We start from the raw sequence: 17,186 nt of genomic DNA, 5'->3' as shown, positions 1-17,186 counted from the left end.
TATTTATATTTATTTATCTATTATTTATATTTTTCAATTTCTTCTATTTTTCAATTTCATCTATTATTCATATTATTATTTATATTATTTAATTTCTTCAATTTTAGTTATTTATTATTTTATTATAAATTTATAATGAATTCCCAAATTCTACGTTCGGAGGATCGTCATTCCCAAATGGGTATTATGTTATAGTTTCTCCATCCATTGAAGAAATGGAAGGGTTCTATCCATTTTTACCTTTTCCAAAAGCATCAATTCCACAACTAGAAACGACCGAGATTACGTTCAGTTAAACATAAGCGAGCTGCGACACCATGGGAAGATCCTCAAAGAGGGCCGTGTCTGGGGTGTGGCAATTCTTCATAAAATCAAAACGGGCAAAGCCATATGGCTAGGGGGAAGAGATATGTGGGGTATGTAATTTTTGTCCAACCATTATCGACTTTGAGCACAAGACTTCGACGATGCGGTGACACTTGGAGAAGAAGCACCCCCAATATAAGCAGTTCGATTCAACTTTAACCAGACCCGATAAGCAAATTCAATCTCAACTTAATTTTAATCTACAATCTTTAACTCTCTCAACCTGGCAATATAATGCACTCCATGCACGAGAGAAAATAGTAAAATACATAGTTGCTATGAACTCTCCCATTTCTTTATCTAAAAATCTTTTCTTTGTTGATATGATTAAAACAGCTTTTTGTCCACAATATAGTCTTGTTAGTAGAGGTACAAATAAAAGAGACATACTAAAACTTTATACTAAAATAAGAGATTTACTTATAAAAGAATTTGAAAATTTTAGGAATATATCTATTGCACTTACTTCAGACATATGGTTGTTAGATCAAAAATAGATTTTTTGAGTATCACAATGCATTACCTAGATCATAGTGGGTGTTTACAACAAAAATTGATGGATTTTAAACCATTATATGCTAAACATAGTGTTGAGACTATTTATTATACAATTATTGAAGTTTTGTAAGATGATTTATTAATTGAGAGAGTTGTGGCGTTAACGCCTAATAATGCAGTTGCTAACATCATGATAATTTCTTTATTTGAAAAGAGATTGGATCCGCTTGATGAAGACGAATTTTTTCACTAGATATGTGCTTGCCACATCATCAATTTGATTGTTAAAATAGGTTTAGAAGTTATACATGCGAAGATTGAAAGGGTGCACACAACTATCGGGTTCATCGTTGGTAGCAATACAAGATGAAATGAGTAAGTAAAATATTGTCGTCAAGAGGAGCCGCCGGTTCGACCAAAGAATTTATGTTGTGACACGCTTGTCTGTTGGAACTCCACATACTTAATGTTGCAAAGAGCTATGCCAATCACAACACAAATTATAGAGTTCGTCAACTAGAAGAACTATTCGGACGATGTTGTCAATGATGGTGATTGGATGGTTTGTAGTATTTTTCATTAATTTCTTAAAGTTTTTTATGATTCCACTAATATATTAAGTGGTATGTATTATCCTACTACTAAATTAGCGTTAGATATTTTACTTCAAATTTCTAAAACTTTTGTTAAACATAGATTTAATCCAGACTTAATGGATATTGTTTCAGACATGGAAACAAAATATCGAAAATATTGGTTAGATATTTTATTCTTATATGGATTAGGTCTTGTTGTAGATCTTAGGTTTAAATTAAACGTATTTAATTGTATGGTTATTGAGATAGACCAGCATTTAGGACATAACTATAATTCTTATTTGATAAAATTTAATAGAAAATTGGAAAGCCTTTTTTCTTTATATTAGACTAGGTACAGTGGAAAGCCCAACAGGGACGACTAATAGGAACTTGATGAAGACATTTATCAACAAGGATTGAGCATGTGGACGTATATGAAACTTAGTAGCGGTGGTGGTCGAAGTAGTAGCTCTAGCTTGTACAGACATGGACCAAATGAGTTGCAGCGGTACCTACAAATGGACATGTCCTACATGACCAAGAAGGAGAAGTGCGAGATGGATCTACTTCAATTGTGGAACCAAAATTCAAGTCGATTTCCCATTGTAGCCTAAATGGCACGTGTCATTTTATCTATGTCAGTTTCGACAATTGCATCCTAGTGAACATTCTAATTAGTGGCCGCATTATTGAAGATAGAAGATGCTCTTTAGCTAATGAGATGGTTGAAGTCATAACATATTTATGAGATTGGATTCATGCAGACAGAAGAGTACAATAGCATCCTGAAGATTTCGAACTCTTCAAAAACATAGATTTGGACGATGTAAATTAATAATTTAATGAAAATAAATTTATTTAGTTGTTTATTTGTTTAAGTTTAAATTAAATTTGTATATTGTAAAGTGTGAATATTATATTTATGTTAAAATTAAAACCATATAAATTTATAACCAGTTAACCATTCATTTATATTTAGTTGCTAATTAATTAAAAAATTTACAAACCACCCTTGAAAAATTACATAAATAAGTAAATAACCCCACATAATTTTCAATTAGGGCGCTAAATATAATTTTTTAGGCCCATAGGATCGGCCCTATGGGCCCATGACTAGTCTTAGGGACCGGTTTGGGCCTTGACAATTTTCATGGGCCTGGGGCGATCCCAGCCTAATTGGGACCGATCCTTGAATTTGGGACCAATCCTATTGGGCCTAGACCTGGGCTCGACTGCCTCCAGGCCTTGCCCACATTTAATCATGACAATATAATTTCCAAACAAAGGATTCAAATTACAGTTTTTAGAAGAAAAAAAAAAAAATGAAGGGTTAAGATATTAAGAAAAAAAGTTATTTAATACATGAGGTGTAATAAAATTATAAATACCCTTCTTGGTAATTACTAGTTTAAAAATATATATTATTTGAAAAATATTATTAGAGCTAGAAAAAGACTTAATAACTTCATAATTTGGACGTTTTGAAATTTTTAGTATGTAGACTAAAGATTAGCATCTCTTCAATAAAGATTAGTTCACAACTCAATATTACAAAATTCTCCCACAACCTCAATGTGACAGTTCGCAACTGGTCAACTTGCATTGGACAAGTGAGATCTATTGCAAGCAAGCGGAACCTATTTGAGAGCTGATCAATTGAGAGATGTCACGTTGGGGTTGTAAGAGAAAGTTTATAAGATTGAATTATAAGTGTAGTATTGCCCACATCTCTTTGGTAACTTTTTGATTTTAGGGTGTTGAATCCAAAAGATGCATAGTCAATATGATTGAGAGAGAAAGAAATTACTCAACAATCGATCACTCTTTCAAGAGAGTTAGCCAATACCTGTGTCTGAGAAATGTAGAATTTACTTTGTTTTTGTTTTTCTAAATTTGTAGCTCCTGATATTCAATTAATCAAATCGCCATGACTTTAATTTAAATAATTGTCCACTCATTCCAGAGGATTAATTGTTACAGAAAGTGCCCATGTTAAAATCTTTAAGTAATGCTGAGCAGACTTAAAAATTTCATCCCTGTATATATCAATGTCAACTTGTCAAAGTAGGAGGGAATTAGCGTGTCCTCACATAATAAATAAATAAATCAAAAGAATATTGGCAGTAGTGTTGTCATGCCCTTGCTGGCATATAAATGAATCAGTGACTAAGAAATTAATAACTAAGAGTAAAAGACATTTTCCCACCCAAGGTTGGCCTAAATGAAACTTTCCCACCCAAAAAGTTTCAAAATGCCACTTTTCCACCCAAAGTTAATATTCTGTTATTAACCAAAGCCGATTCTGGCCAATTCCAACGGTGAAAATTCTCCCCATCACCACCATTTGAACCTCCAGTCTCCTTTCTAAAAATCCCTCTAACTCTGACACCTGATCTCTCTTTGATTACCGGCCATCGCAAAATTAGAGTTTCTTATTCTTAGCTGATTTCCAGTTGATTTCGGTGGTGAATATTCAATAAGTCACCACCATTAAATCCATCGTCCTCCACTCTACAAAACTCCTCTTACCTTGGCTCTTGGTAACTCATCAAACACTGAATGAGAAAGTAAAGTGAATTTTGAGTATTAACGGAATATAAACTTTGGGCGAAAAAGTGGTATTTTGAAACTTTTTGGGTGGGAAAAGTGTTATTAATACAAACCTTGGACAGGAAAAAATTGTTTACTCTAAGGGGTCGTTTGGTTAGCGGTAATGGAAGATTACGCTGGTAATCTATCTCAAAAATGGGATATTATCATGTTTGGTTTTAGGAAATCAAAGATTAAGGTAATCTTTCAATGCCAACAATGTTTACTGCACGCTATATTGGGGGTAATTTGATTACCGAGTGAAAGGCTGTTATTTTAAGATTACCAAGGTAATCAAATTTTTATTCTCATTTTACCCTTAGTTAATTAACATTTCAAACACAAATGTCCTTATGTCTGTCAAATAACAATTAGTCTAATTGTGCAAAATAAATTTTGTAACCCCTTACATTTGAGAATTTTCTAAAACACCCTAGTCACAATAAAAGTTTAAAATTTTAAAAAATACCCCCACCCATCTAAGACGATTGTCGACCGTCGTTGGTAGTTGCCAGAATGACGCACGTCCGGCCAGATCTGACCAGTCGTGTGCCGTTCAGGCCATTTTCGACGGCGGTCGATGACCGAAGTCGCTTGGGTGATTAGAGATATTTTGTTAAATTTTAAAATTCTATTATGGTTGGGGTGTTTTAGCCTAATTCTCAAATGTTAGGGGGTAAAATAATAATCTAAATAATAAAATAATATTATGATAATATTTTAAAAAAGGGCAATTTAGTAAAAAGGTCTTCTAGAATTCTTTGATTCCTCCTCACTCAAACATATTAATTATTTATACATATCAATCTAATCAAACATATATTATAAAACATTTCCTTTAATCTTCAAGATAATCTATCTCATCAGTAATCATATTTTTTCAGTAATACAATATTCTCTAGACAAAACTGTTACTAAGAACTAATTAATTAATTAGAGTTGGTGGTATGTGCTACTCATTAATATAAAAAGACCAAGGAGGTTCTATTAATGTGAGTCTCAACCTGTTCTCTTTTTAATGTTTAAGTTCAATCATATTCCCGCAGCCATACTTTAATAATCCATTTCTATACTGGGGGATGGTTTCTTGGTATGAATAAGGTTAAATCTTCTTCTCTCTTTCATCAAAGAATCTTCAACAACCAAAAACTGAACTCAGACTTGTTCCTCATCTCGGCTATCTCACCTGATACAAAATCGACGTTCTCTTTGATTGGTCTCGATTGTTGTAAAAGCTGAAGAGAATGGAGCAAGGACTTGTTGATGATATAATCAATCGGCTATTAAACTTTCGGGACAGACCCGGAAAGTACATTCCATTATTGGAGTTTGAGATTTGGCAACTGTGTTTGGTTTCTAGTGGGATTTTCCTGGAACAGCCTACTTTGTTAGAGCTTAAAACACCCATCAAGATTTGTGGTACTTTCTATTTTCCATTTGATCTTTAGAGTAATTTATGTGTGCGTTTGATTGTATTGCTTAATTCATTGAGTCGAATTGGTTGCTCATGTCGATATTTGTCCTGATTCCTGATGATGATAACTTCTTTATGAAATTCAGGCGACATCCATGGTCAATTTTCTGATCTCTTAAGGCTTTTTGAGAACGGTGGTTATCCTCCAACAGCTAACTACTTATTTCTGGGCGATTATGTGGACCGTGGCGAGCAAGGAATCGAGACAATGTGTCTTCTTCTTGCCTACAAGATAAAATATCCTGACAAAAACTAGATTTTTTGAGTGTCACAATACATTATTAGATCATAGTTGGTGTTTCAACAAAAGTTGATGGATTTTAAACCATTATATGCTAACATAATGCTGAGACTATTTATTATACAATTTTGAGTTTTGTAAGTTATTTATTAATTGAGAGAGTTGTGGCACTAACGCCTATAATGCATTGCTAATATGCGACAATTTCTTTATTTGAAAAGAGATTGATCCGCTTGGTGAAGGCGATTTTTTCACTAGATATGTGCTTGCCAGATCATCAATTTGATTATTAAAATAAGTTTAGAAGCTATACATGCGAAGATTGAAAGGGTGTGTGCGACTATCGGGTTCATCGTCGGTAGCAATACAAGATGAAATGAGTACGTAAATATTGTCGTCAAGAGGAGCCGCCGCTCGACCAAAGAATTTATGTTGTGACACGCTTGTCTGTTGGAACTCCACATACTTAATGTTGCAAAGAGCTATGCCAATCGCAACACAAATTATAGAGTTCGTCACCTAAGAAACTATTCAGACGATGTCGTCAATGATGATGATTGGATGGTTTGTAGTATTTTTCATTAATTTCTTAAAGTTTTTTACGATTCCACTAATTTATTAAGTGGTATGTATTATCCTACTATTAAATTAGCGTTAGATATTTTACTTCAAATTTCTAAAATTTTTGCTAACATATTTAATCCAGAATTAATGGATATTGTTTCAGACTGGAAATAAAATATCGAAATATTGGTTAGATATTTCATTCTTATATGGATTAGGTTTTTGTTGTAGATCATAGGTTTAGATTAAACGTATTTAATTGTATGTTATTGAGATAGGCCAATATTTAGGATTGACTGTAATTCTTATTTGATAAAATTTAATAGAAAATTGGAAAGCCTTTTTTCTTATATCAGACTAGGTACAGTGAAAGCCCAACAGAGAAACTAGCAGAACTTGATGAAGACATTTATCAACAAGGATTGAGTATGTGACGTATATGAACTTTAGCGATGGTGTTCGAAGTAGCGTTCTAGTTGACAAACATGGACCAAATAAGTTGTAGCGGTATCTATAAATGGACATGTCTTACATGACCAAGAAGGAGAAGTGCAAGATGAATCTACTTCAATTGTGGAACCAAAATTTAAGTCAATTTCCATTGTAGCCTAAATGAACTTGACATTTTATCTATGTCAGTTTCGACAATTGCATCTGAGTCAACATTCTCATTAGTGGCCGCATTATTGAAGATAGAAGATACTCTTTAGCCAATGAGATAGTTGAAGTCATAACATATTTACGAGATTGGTCATACAGACAAAAGATTACAATAGCATCCTGAAAATTTGAACTACGACTCTTAAAAAACAGATTTGGACGATGTAAATTAATAATTTAATGAAAATAAATTTATTTAATTGTTTATTTGTTTAAGTTTAAATTAAATTTGCACATTGTAAGTGTAAACATTATTTTATGTTAAAATTAAAACCATATAAATTTATAACCAGTTAACCATTCATTTATATTTATTTGCTAATTAATTAAAAAATTTACAAACCACCCTTGAAAAATTACATAAATAACCCTACATAATTTTCAATTAGGGTCTAAATGTAATTTTTCAGGCCCATAGGATCGGCCCATGGGCCCATCACTAGTCTTAGGACCGGTTTGCCCCTTGACAATTTTCATGGGCCGGGGCGATCCCTAGCCATTGGACCGATCCTTGAATTTGGGACCAATCCTATTGGGCCTAGACCTGGGTTCGCCCAGGCCTTGCCCACATTTATCATGACAACATAATTTCCAAACAAAGGATTCAAATTACAGTTTTTAGAAGAAAAAAAAAAAATGAAGGGTTAAGATATTGAGAAAAAAAGTTATTTAATACATGAGTGTAATAAAATTATAATCCCCTTCTTGGTAATTACTAGTTTAAAAATATATATTATTTGAAAAATATTATTAGAGCTAGAAAAGACTTAATACTTCATAATTTGGACGTTTTGAAATTTTTAGTATGTAGACTAAAGATTAGCATCTCTTCAATAAAGATTAGTTCACAACTCAATGTTACAAACTTCTCCCACAACCTCACTGTGACAGTTCGCAACGGTCAACTTGCGTTGGACAGGTGAATCTATTGCAAGCAGGTGAACCTATTTGTGAGCTGATCAATTGTGTTTTTCACGTTGGGTGTAAGAGAAAGTTTATGAGATTGAATTATAAGTGTAGTATTGCCCACATCTCTTTGGTAACTTTTTGATTTTAGGGTGTTCAATCCAAAGATGCATAGTCAATATGATTGAGAGAGAAAGAAATTACTCAACATCAAAATATAATACAAAACTAAATAAATGCATAAGTTATATCAAAATGTTCACGGTAAAAAACTAAATAAATGTATAAATTATATAAAAATCGTTATTAACCTGAACAAATCTCTCTAATCTCCCTTTGAACAAATCTCTGTAATCTCCCTTTCCTGTATCTCTCTTTCGACTGTAAAAAATTAGCTAAATGAAGTTTGATGCAATGAAGTTTGATGAAATAAACACATGATAGCTTTTGTTATTCACACGGTACCTGGAAAATAAGGAGAAAACCTTTGCTGCGGGAAGAAATGGCTGAGGAATGCAGACGCTGAGACGAGGAACAGACGGCAACGATGAAGCAGGGACGACGAATTTTGGCGCTGGTTTTCTTTCGCTTTAGCTCTTGTAATTGGAGAAGCGTATTGGAGAAGCTAATATAAACAAAAAAAACAATTTATTACTGAAACGCGAAAATTTTTTTTTTTAAAAATTTTTAATAACATTATGGACGGGCGTCCATAAGTAATGGACGCTCGTCCACAATTAATGGACGGCCATCCACAAGTTAGGGACGACCGTCCAGTGTTAAAATTAATTAAATTAATTTTTTTTTACGAATTACTTTTGGACGGGCGTCCATTACTTATGGACGCCCGTCCACAATAAAAGGACGACCATCCAAAATTTATGGACGGCCGTCCATAATGGAAATTTATTTTATTTTCATATTTGGGTGAAGGACGGGCGTCCATTATTTGTGGACGCCCATCCAAAATTAATGGACGGCCGTCCATAATGGATGGACGGCCGTCCCTAAGCTTTTACAAATTTTTTTATTTTATTTTAATAGGGACGGGCGTCCATATTTGTGGACGGGCGTCCAAAATGGATGGACGGCCGTCCATAATGGATGGACGGCCGTCCCTAAACTTTTACAAATTTTTTTATTTTATTTTAATAGGGACGGGCGTCCATATTATATGGACGGCTGTCCCTCGCATATGGACGCCCGTCCATATTTGTGGACGGGCGTCCAAAATGGATGGACGCCCGTCCATCAAATATGGACGGCCGTCCCTAAACTTTTACAAATTTTTTTATTTTATTTTAATAGGGACGGGCGTCCATATTATATGGACGGCTGTCCCTCGCATATGGACGCCTGTCCATATTTGATGGACGGACGTCCATGTGAGTGAACGGCCGTCCAAATTTGATGGACGGCTGTTCACTAGAAAAAAATTATAAAGAAATGGGAGAACGCGTTCCACGTCGGCTGGTACAAAAAATCGGTGTAAAAATTTCGGTGTCCGTAATGTTATTGGTCAGGACTGGTTCTATAAGGCTCGGGCCAAAACCCAGTCCCTCCGGGCCCAAACCCCCTCCCCAATTTTATTTAAACTCCTAACAAATATCAATAACCTCCTATGTTATATGAAATTAACAATAAATAAAAAGGTTAAAATAAAATTTTACAAAAAACAAAAAAAGAAATTAGACCGTTGCCTTAGTGGCCAGCATCAACAGTCAAAATGAAAGTGAAGGTTTGTTTTCTTTCACTTTCCCTTCAAACCTAAACTATAAATACTCCTTGTGTCCACCCATTTCCTCACAACTCTCAACTCAAATTCTCAAACTCTCTTCAATTTATATTTATATTTATTTATCTATTATTTATATTATTTAATTTCTTCTATTTTTCAATTTCATCTATTATTCATATTATTATTTATATTATTCAATTTCTTCAATTTCTTCAATTTTAGTTATTTATTATTTTATTATAAATTTATAATGAATTCCCAAATTATGCGTTTGGAGGATCATCATTCCCAAATGGGTATTATGTTAAAGTTCCTCCATCCATTGAAAAAATGGAAGGGCTCGATCCATTTTTACCTATTCCAAAGGCAGCAATTCCACAACTAGAAACGGCTGAGATTACGTCCAACTAAACACAAGTGAGCTGCAACACCACGGGAAGACCGTTGAAGAAGGCCGTGTCTGGGATGTGGCAATTCTTCACAAAATCAAAACGAGCAAAGCCAAATGGGCAGGGGGAAGAGATGTGTGGGGTACGTAATTTTTGTCCAACCATTATCGGCGTTGAGCACAGGACTTCGATGATGAGACAACACCTGGAGAAGAAGCACCCCCAATATATGCAGTCCGATTCAACTTTAACCAGACCCGATAATCAAATTTAAACTCAACTTAATTTTAATCTACAATCCTTAACTCTCTCAACTTGGCAATATAATGCACTTCATGCACGAGAGGAAATAGTAAAATACATAGTTGCTATGAACTCTCCCCTTTCTTTTTCTAAAAATCTTTTCTTTGTTGATATGATTAAAACTGCTTCTTGTCCACAATATAGTCTTGTTAGTAGAGGTACAAGTAAAAGGGACATACAAAAACTTTATACTAAAATAAGAGATCTACTTATAAAAGAATTTGAAAATTTTAGGAATATATCTATTGCACTTACTTCAGACATATGAGTTGTTAGATTAAAAATAGATTTTTTGAGTGTCACAATACATTATCTAGATCATAGTTGGTGTTTACAACAAAAGTTGATGGATTTTAAACCATTATATGCTAAACATAATGCTGAGACTATTTATTATACAATTATTGAAGTTTTGTAAGATTATTTATTAATTGAGAGAGTTGTGGCACTAACGCCTAATAATGCAGTTGCTAATATAGCGACAATTTCTTTATTTGAAAAGAGATTGGATCCGCTTGGTGAAGGCGGATTTTTTCACTAGATATGTGCTTGCCAGATCATCAATTTGATTATTAAAATAAGTTTAGAAGCTATACATGCGAAGATTGAAAGGGTGTGTGCGACTATCGGGTTCATCGTCGGTAGCAATACAAGATGAAATGAGTACGTAAAATATTGTCGTCAAGAGGAGCCGCCAGCTCGACCAAAGAATTTATGTTGTGACACGCTTGTCTGTTGGAACTCCACATACTTAATGTTGCAAAGAGCTATGCCAATCGCAACACAAATTATAGAGTTCGTCAACTAGAAGAACTATTCAGACGATGTCGTCAATGATGATGATTGGATGGTTTGTAGTATTTTTCATTAATTTCTTAAAGTTTTTTACGATTCCACTAATTTATTAAGTGGTATGTATTATCCTACTATTAAATTAGCGTTAGATATTTTACTTCAAATTTCTAAAATTTTTGCTAAACATAGATTTAATCCAGAATTAATGGATATTGTTTCAGACATGGAAATAAAATATCGAAAATATTGGTTAGATATTTCATTCTTATATGGATTAGGTTTTGTTGTAGATCATAGGTTTAGATTAAACGTATTTAATTGTATAGTTATTGAGATAGGCCAATATTTAGGATATGACTGTAATTCTTATTTGATAAAATTTAATAGAAAATTGGAAAGCCTTTTTTCTTTATATCAGACTAGGTACAGTGGAAAGCCCAACAGAGACAACTAGCAGGAACTTGATGAAGACATTTATCAACAAGGATTGAGTATGTGGACGTATATGAAACTTAGTAGCGATGGTGGTCGAAGTAGCAGTTCTAGCTTGTACAAACATGGACCAAATAAGTTGTAGCGGTATCTATAAATGGACATGTCTTACATGACCAAGAAGGAGAAGTGCAAGATGAATCTACTTCAATTGTGGAACCAAAATTTAAGTCAATTTCCCATTGTAGCCTAAATGACACGTGACATTTTATCTATGTCAGTTTCGACAATTGCATCTGAGTCAACATTCTCATTAGTGGCCGCATTATTGAAGATAGAAGATACTCTTTAGCCAATGAGATAGTTGAAGTCATAACATATTTACGAGATTGGACTCATACAGACAAAAGAGTACAATAGCATCCTGAAAATTTTGAACTACTCGAACTCTTAAAAAACACAGATTTGGACGATGTAAATTAATAATTTAATGAAAATAAATTTATTTAATTGTTTATTTGTTTAAGTTTAAATTAAATTTGCACATTGTAAAGTGTAAACATTATATTTATGTTAAAATTAAAACCATATAAATTTATAACCAGTTAACCATTCATTTATATTTATTTGCTAATTAATTAAAAAATTTACAAACCACCCTTGAAAAATTACATAAATAACCCTACATAATTTTCAATTAGGGTGCTAAATGTAATTTTTCAGGCCCATAGGATCGGCCCATGGGCCCATCACTAGTCTTAGGGACCGGTTTGGCCCTTGACAATTTTCATGGGCCTGGGGCGATCCTAGCCAAATTGGGACCGATCCTTGAATTTGGGACCAATCCTATTGGGCCTAGACCTGGGTTCGCCCAGGCCTTGCCCACATTTAATCATGACAACATAATTTCCAAACAAAGGATTCAAATTACAGTTTTTAGAAGAAAAAAAAAAAAATGAAGGGTTAAGATATTGAGAAAAAAAGTTATTTAATACATGAGGTGTAATAAAATTATAAATACCCTTCTTGGTAATTACTAGTTTAAAAATATATATTATTTGAAAAATATTATTAGAGCTAGAAAAAGACTTAATAACTTCATAATTTGGACGTTTTGAAATTTTTAGTATGTAGACTAAAGATTAGCATCTCTTCAATAAAGATTAGTTCACAACTCAATGTTACAAAATTCTCCCACAACCTCAATGTGACAGTTCGCAACTGGTCAACTTGCATTGGACAAGTGAGATCTATTGCAAGCAAGAGGAACCTATTTGAGAGCTGATCAATTGTGAGTTGTCACGTTGGGGTTGTAAGAGAAAGTTTATGAGATTGAATTATAAGTGTAGTATTGCCCACATCTCTTTGGTAACTTTTTGATTTTAGGGTGTTCAATCCAAAAGATGCATAGTCAATATGATTGAGAGAGAAAGAAATTACTCAACATTCGATCTCTCTTTCAAGAGAGTTAGCCAATACCTGTGTCTGAGAAATGTAGAATTTACTTTGTTTTTGTTTTTCTAAATTTGTAGCTCCTGATATTCAATTAATCAAATCGCCATGACTTTAATTTAAATAATTGTCCACTCATTCCAGAGGATTAATTGTTACAGAAAGTGCCCATATTAAAATCTTTAAGTAATGCTGAGCAGACTTACAAATTTCATCCCTGTATATATCAATGCCAACTTGCCAAAGTAGGAGGGAATTAGGGTGTCCTCACATAATAAATAAATAAATCAAAAGAATATTGGCAGTAGTGTTGTCATGCCCTTGCTGGCATATAAATGAATTAGTGACTAAGAAATTAATAACTAAGAGTAAAAGACATTTTCCCACCCAAGGTTGGCCTTAATGAAACTTTCCCACCCAAAAAGTTTCAAAATGCCACTTTTCCACCCAAAGTTAATATTCTGTTATTAACCAAAGCCGATTCTGGCCAATTCCAACGGTGAAAATTCTCCCCATCACCACCATTTGAACCTCCAGTCTCCTTTCTAAAAATCCCTCTAACTCTGACACCTGATCTCTCTTTGATTACCGGCCATCGCAAAATTAGAGTTTCTTATTCTTAGCTGATTTCCAGTTGATTTCGGTGGTGAATATTCAATAAGTCACCACCATTAAATCCATCGTCCTCCACTCTACAAAACTCCTCTTACCTTGGCTCTTGGTAACTCATCAAACACTGAATGAGAAAGTAAAGTGAATTTTGAGTATTAACGGAATATAAACTTTGGGCGAAAAAGTGGTATTTTGAAACTTTTTGGGTGGGAAAAGTGTTATTAATACAAACCTTGGACGGGAAAAAATTGTTTACTCTAAGGGGTCGTTTGGTTAGCGGTAATGGAAGATTACGCTGGTAATCTATCTCAAAAATGGGATATTATCATGTTTGGTTTTAGGAAATCAAAGATTAAGGTAATCTTTCAATGCCAACAATGTTTACTGCACGCTATATTGGGGGTAATTTGATTACCGAGTGAAAGGCTGTTATTTTAAGATTACCAAGGTAATCAAATTTTTATTCTCATTTTACCCTTAGTTAATTAACATATCAGACACAAATGTCCTTGTATGTCTGTCAAATAACAATTAGTCTAATTGTGCAAAATAAATTTTGTAACCTCTTACACTTGAGAATTTTCTAAAACACCTCAGCCACAATAAAAGTTTAAAATTTTAAAAAATAACCTCACCCATCTAAGACGATTGTCAACCGTCGTCGGTAGTTGCCAGAATGACGCACGTTCGGCCAGATCTGACCATTCGTGTGCCATTCAGGCCACTTTCGACGGCAGTCGATGACTGAAGTCGCTTGGGTGATTGGAGATGTTTTGTTAAATTTTAAAATTCTATTATGGTTGGGGTGTTTTAGCTAAATTCTTAAATGTTAGGGGGTAAAATAATAATCTAAATAATAAAATAATATTATGATAATATTTTTAAAAAAAGGCAATTTAGTAAAAAGGTCTTCTAGAATTCTTTGATTCCTCCTCACTCAAATATATTAATTATTTATATACATCAATTTACCCAAACATATATTATAAAATATTTCTTTTAATCTTCAAGATAATCTATCTCTTTAATAATCATAATTTTTTAATAATACAATAATCGCACGACAAAACTGTTAGCAAGAACTAATTATTAATATAAAAAGACCAAGGAAGTTCTATTAGCGTGAGTCTCAACCTGTACTTTTTTTAATGTTTAAGTTCAATCATATTCCCGCAGCCATATTTTAATAATCCATTTCTATACTAGGGGATGGTTTCTTGGTATGAATAAGGTCAAATCTTCTTCTCTCTTTCATCAAAGAATCTTCAACAACCAAAAACTGAACTCAGACTTGTTCCTCATCTCGGCTATCTCACCTGATACAAAATCGACGTTCTCTTTGATTAGTCTCGATTGTTGTAAAAGCTGAAGAGAATGGAGCAAGGACTTGTTGATGATATAATCAATCGGCTATTAAACTTTCGGGACAGACCCGGAAAGTACATTCCATTATTGGAGTTTGAGATTTGGCAACTGTGTTTGGTTTCTAGTGGGATTTTCCTGGAACAGCCTAATTTGTTAGAGCTTAAAACACCCATCAAGATTTGTGGTACTTTCTATTTTTCCATTTGATCTTTAGAGTAATTTATGTGTGCGTTTGATTGTATTGCTTAATTCATTGAGTCGAATTGGTTGCTCATGTCGATATTTGTCCTGATTCCTGATGATGATAATTTCTTTATGAAATTCAGGCGACATCCATGGTCAATTTTCTGATCTCTTAAGGCTTTTTGAGAACGGTGGTTATCCTCCAACAGCTAACTACTTATTTCTGGGCGATTATGTGGACCGTGGCGAGCAAGGAATCGAGACAATGTGTCTTCTTCTTGCCTACAAGATAAAATATCCTGACAAAATTTTCCTCCTGAGAGGAAACCACGAATGTGCATCTACAAATATCAACTATGGCTTTTACGAAGAGTGCAAGAGAAGATTCAATGTTAAGCTATGGTACACATTCATAGAATGTTTTAACTGTCTACCAGTAGCAGCCATAGTCGGTGAAAAGATTTTCTGCGTGCACGGTGGCATTTCTCCAGAGCTAAAAAATTTGGATCAAATCAGAAAAATACAACGCCCCGTTGATGAACCCAGATCGGGTTTACTCTGTGATCTTCTGTGGTCAGATCCCAGTGAAGATATTCAAGGTTGGGGACAAAATACAAACAGAAATATTTCGGTTATTTTCGGTGCTGACAAAGTTACAGAGTTTCTGCAGAAGCATGATCTGGATCTCATCTGTCGCGCTCACAGTGTATTAAACTGTTAATATTTTGTGTAATGCAGAGATAATTCTTTCAAAATTCACCTAAAATATTGATTAATTGATGATGATTTGACACAGGTTGTGGATGACGGATATCAGTTCTTTGCCAGGCGACAGCTTATAACAATATTTTCTGCAGCTGGGTATCGTGGGGGGAATAATTCTGGTGCGGTGTTGAATGTTGGTCATGATTTAGTATGCACTTTTCAAATACTGGAGCCTTCTGGTTCTGGAAGCACAGCCACAAACATGCCTACAAAATTCCGGGTAAATGCTAAACTTCCTTCTGAAACATGACAGTAATGCTTGTTTCCCATGTTTAATGTGATTCCAAGAATTTGAGTAGTGTTAAATATGGAAGCTGAAACAACATCGTTTAAGTAACAATAATACGACGTCATTTTAGGCATATTAACTGAGACAAATTCAGATCACAGGATGCACTCCAGATCTAACGGCCAGGATCAACCACGAAGTCAAACCATATATAAGCGCACTTTCGTTCAGATTTGGGAAGAGAGAAACAGACGTTAGGGTTCTCTGGGTTTGCACTTCTCTGTGTTAGGGTTGAGATTATTTCTTCCAGATTGTGAGTTAAAATTAGTTGAGTGATAAGGGGGTTTAATCATTCAGGTGAGAGTGTGTCTCGGCGGTTAGGGATATTCAAGAGAGTATCTTGTAAGGCTGGTTGCTGTTGTAATGGGTAGATCTGATGAGTGTTGAATTGTGTAATCTTGACTGTTTCTGATAATCGAAGTGCAACGAGCTCATACCGTCTTGAGCTCAACGGGATGTAGCTTATCCATAAAAGGATAAGTAAATCACGGTAAATCGTGCTTGTCTGGTGTTTGATTTTGTGGTGGTTTCTTGGTTCTTGGTGTGATTGTTTGTGTGGGTGTATAAATAGTAAAGTTTCAGTTATAACAAATAGTTTATTGATTTGATGATCAGGAAGAACAGGGAGGGTTACCCTTGGTTAATTATCAATCTCTGGATGATGGGAACAGCCAAGAAATCGAAGAACTTAAGGATGAGGTTGGGGAATTAGCTGTAAAGGTAGATGACTTGTCAACAAGATTAGAGCAGCTCGAATGGAACGTACAAGGAGATATACTGATTGGAGAAAAGAAAGGATTTGCATCAAGAAAAATGGTGGTGAGTGCTTTCGAGAGAAATGTGACAGTATCTGTATCTGAGATATGCAAATTTAACTGTTATTTACATTTCCAAAAGCTTGCAGGTCATAAAATTCAATTATTCATCACCGGTTTTATTTTAAATCATAATGTTCCACTTTTTCAGAACTAATTGTTCTCTCATTCC

At 34.1% G+C, this 17,186-nt stretch overlaps 2 protein-coding genes across 2 annotated transcripts; both read left to right on the top strand.

Annotated features, from left to right (window-relative positions):
* Positions 1–5,255: 5,255 nt before the first annotated feature.
* LOC116142579 (serine/threonine-protein phosphatase PP1 isozyme 7-like) lies at positions 5,256–5,761 on the top strand. The gene is made up of 2 exons (XM_031428013.1): positions 5,256–5,450; positions 5,592–5,761. Exons 1-2 carry the CDS (start codon positions 5,276–5,278, stop codon positions 5,759–5,761), a joined length of 345 nt encoding a protein of 114 aa, XP_031283873.1. The 5' UTR covers positions 5,256–5,275.
* Positions 5,762–14,815: 9,054 nt separating this feature from the next.
* On the top strand, positions 14,816–17,171 carry LOC116142578 (serine/threonine-protein phosphatase PP1-like). The gene is made up of 5 exons (XM_031428012.1): positions 14,816–15,146; positions 15,289–15,851; positions 15,942–16,130; positions 16,815–17,051; positions 17,166–17,171. Exons 1-5 carry the CDS (start codon positions 14,972–14,974, stop codon positions 17,169–17,171), a joined length of 1,170 nt encoding a protein of 389 aa, XP_031283872.1. The 5' UTR covers positions 14,816–14,971.
* Positions 17,172–17,186: the final 15 nt, after the last annotated feature.

The sequence above is a fragment of the Pistacia vera genome, unplaced genomic scaffold (genome assembly GCF_008641045.1).
Source record: "Pistacia vera cultivar Batoury unplaced genomic scaffold, PisVer_v2 Contig412, whole genome shotgun sequence".
In the NCBI taxonomy this organism is placed as follows: domain Eukaryota; kingdom Viridiplantae; phylum Streptophyta; class Magnoliopsida; order Sapindales; family Anacardiaceae; genus Pistacia; species Pistacia vera.
This window is presented reverse-complemented; position numbering and strand designations above follow the sequence as displayed.

Bases quoted from the DNA above. Each gene is read 5' to 3' on its own strand.
- LOC116142579 (XM_031428013.1), top strand. From the start codon at position 5,276: ATGGAGCAAGGACTTGTTGATGATATAATCAATCGGCTATTAAACTTT. The intron at 5,451-5,591 runs GTACTTTCTATT...TATGAAATTCAG, and splicing joins AACACCCATCAAGATTTGTG to GCGACATCCATGGTCAATTT.
- LOC116142578 (XM_031428012.1), top strand. From the start codon at position 14,972: ATGGAGCAAGGACTTGTTGATGATATAATCAATCGGCTATTAAACTTT. The intron at 15,852-15,941 runs GTATTAAACTGT...GATTTGACACAG, and splicing joins TCATCTGTCGCGCTCACAGT to GTTGTGGATGACGGATATCA. The intron at 16,131-16,814 runs GTAAATGCTAAA...TTTGATGATCAG, and splicing joins ACATGCCTACAAAATTCCGG to GAAGAACAGGGAGGGTTACC.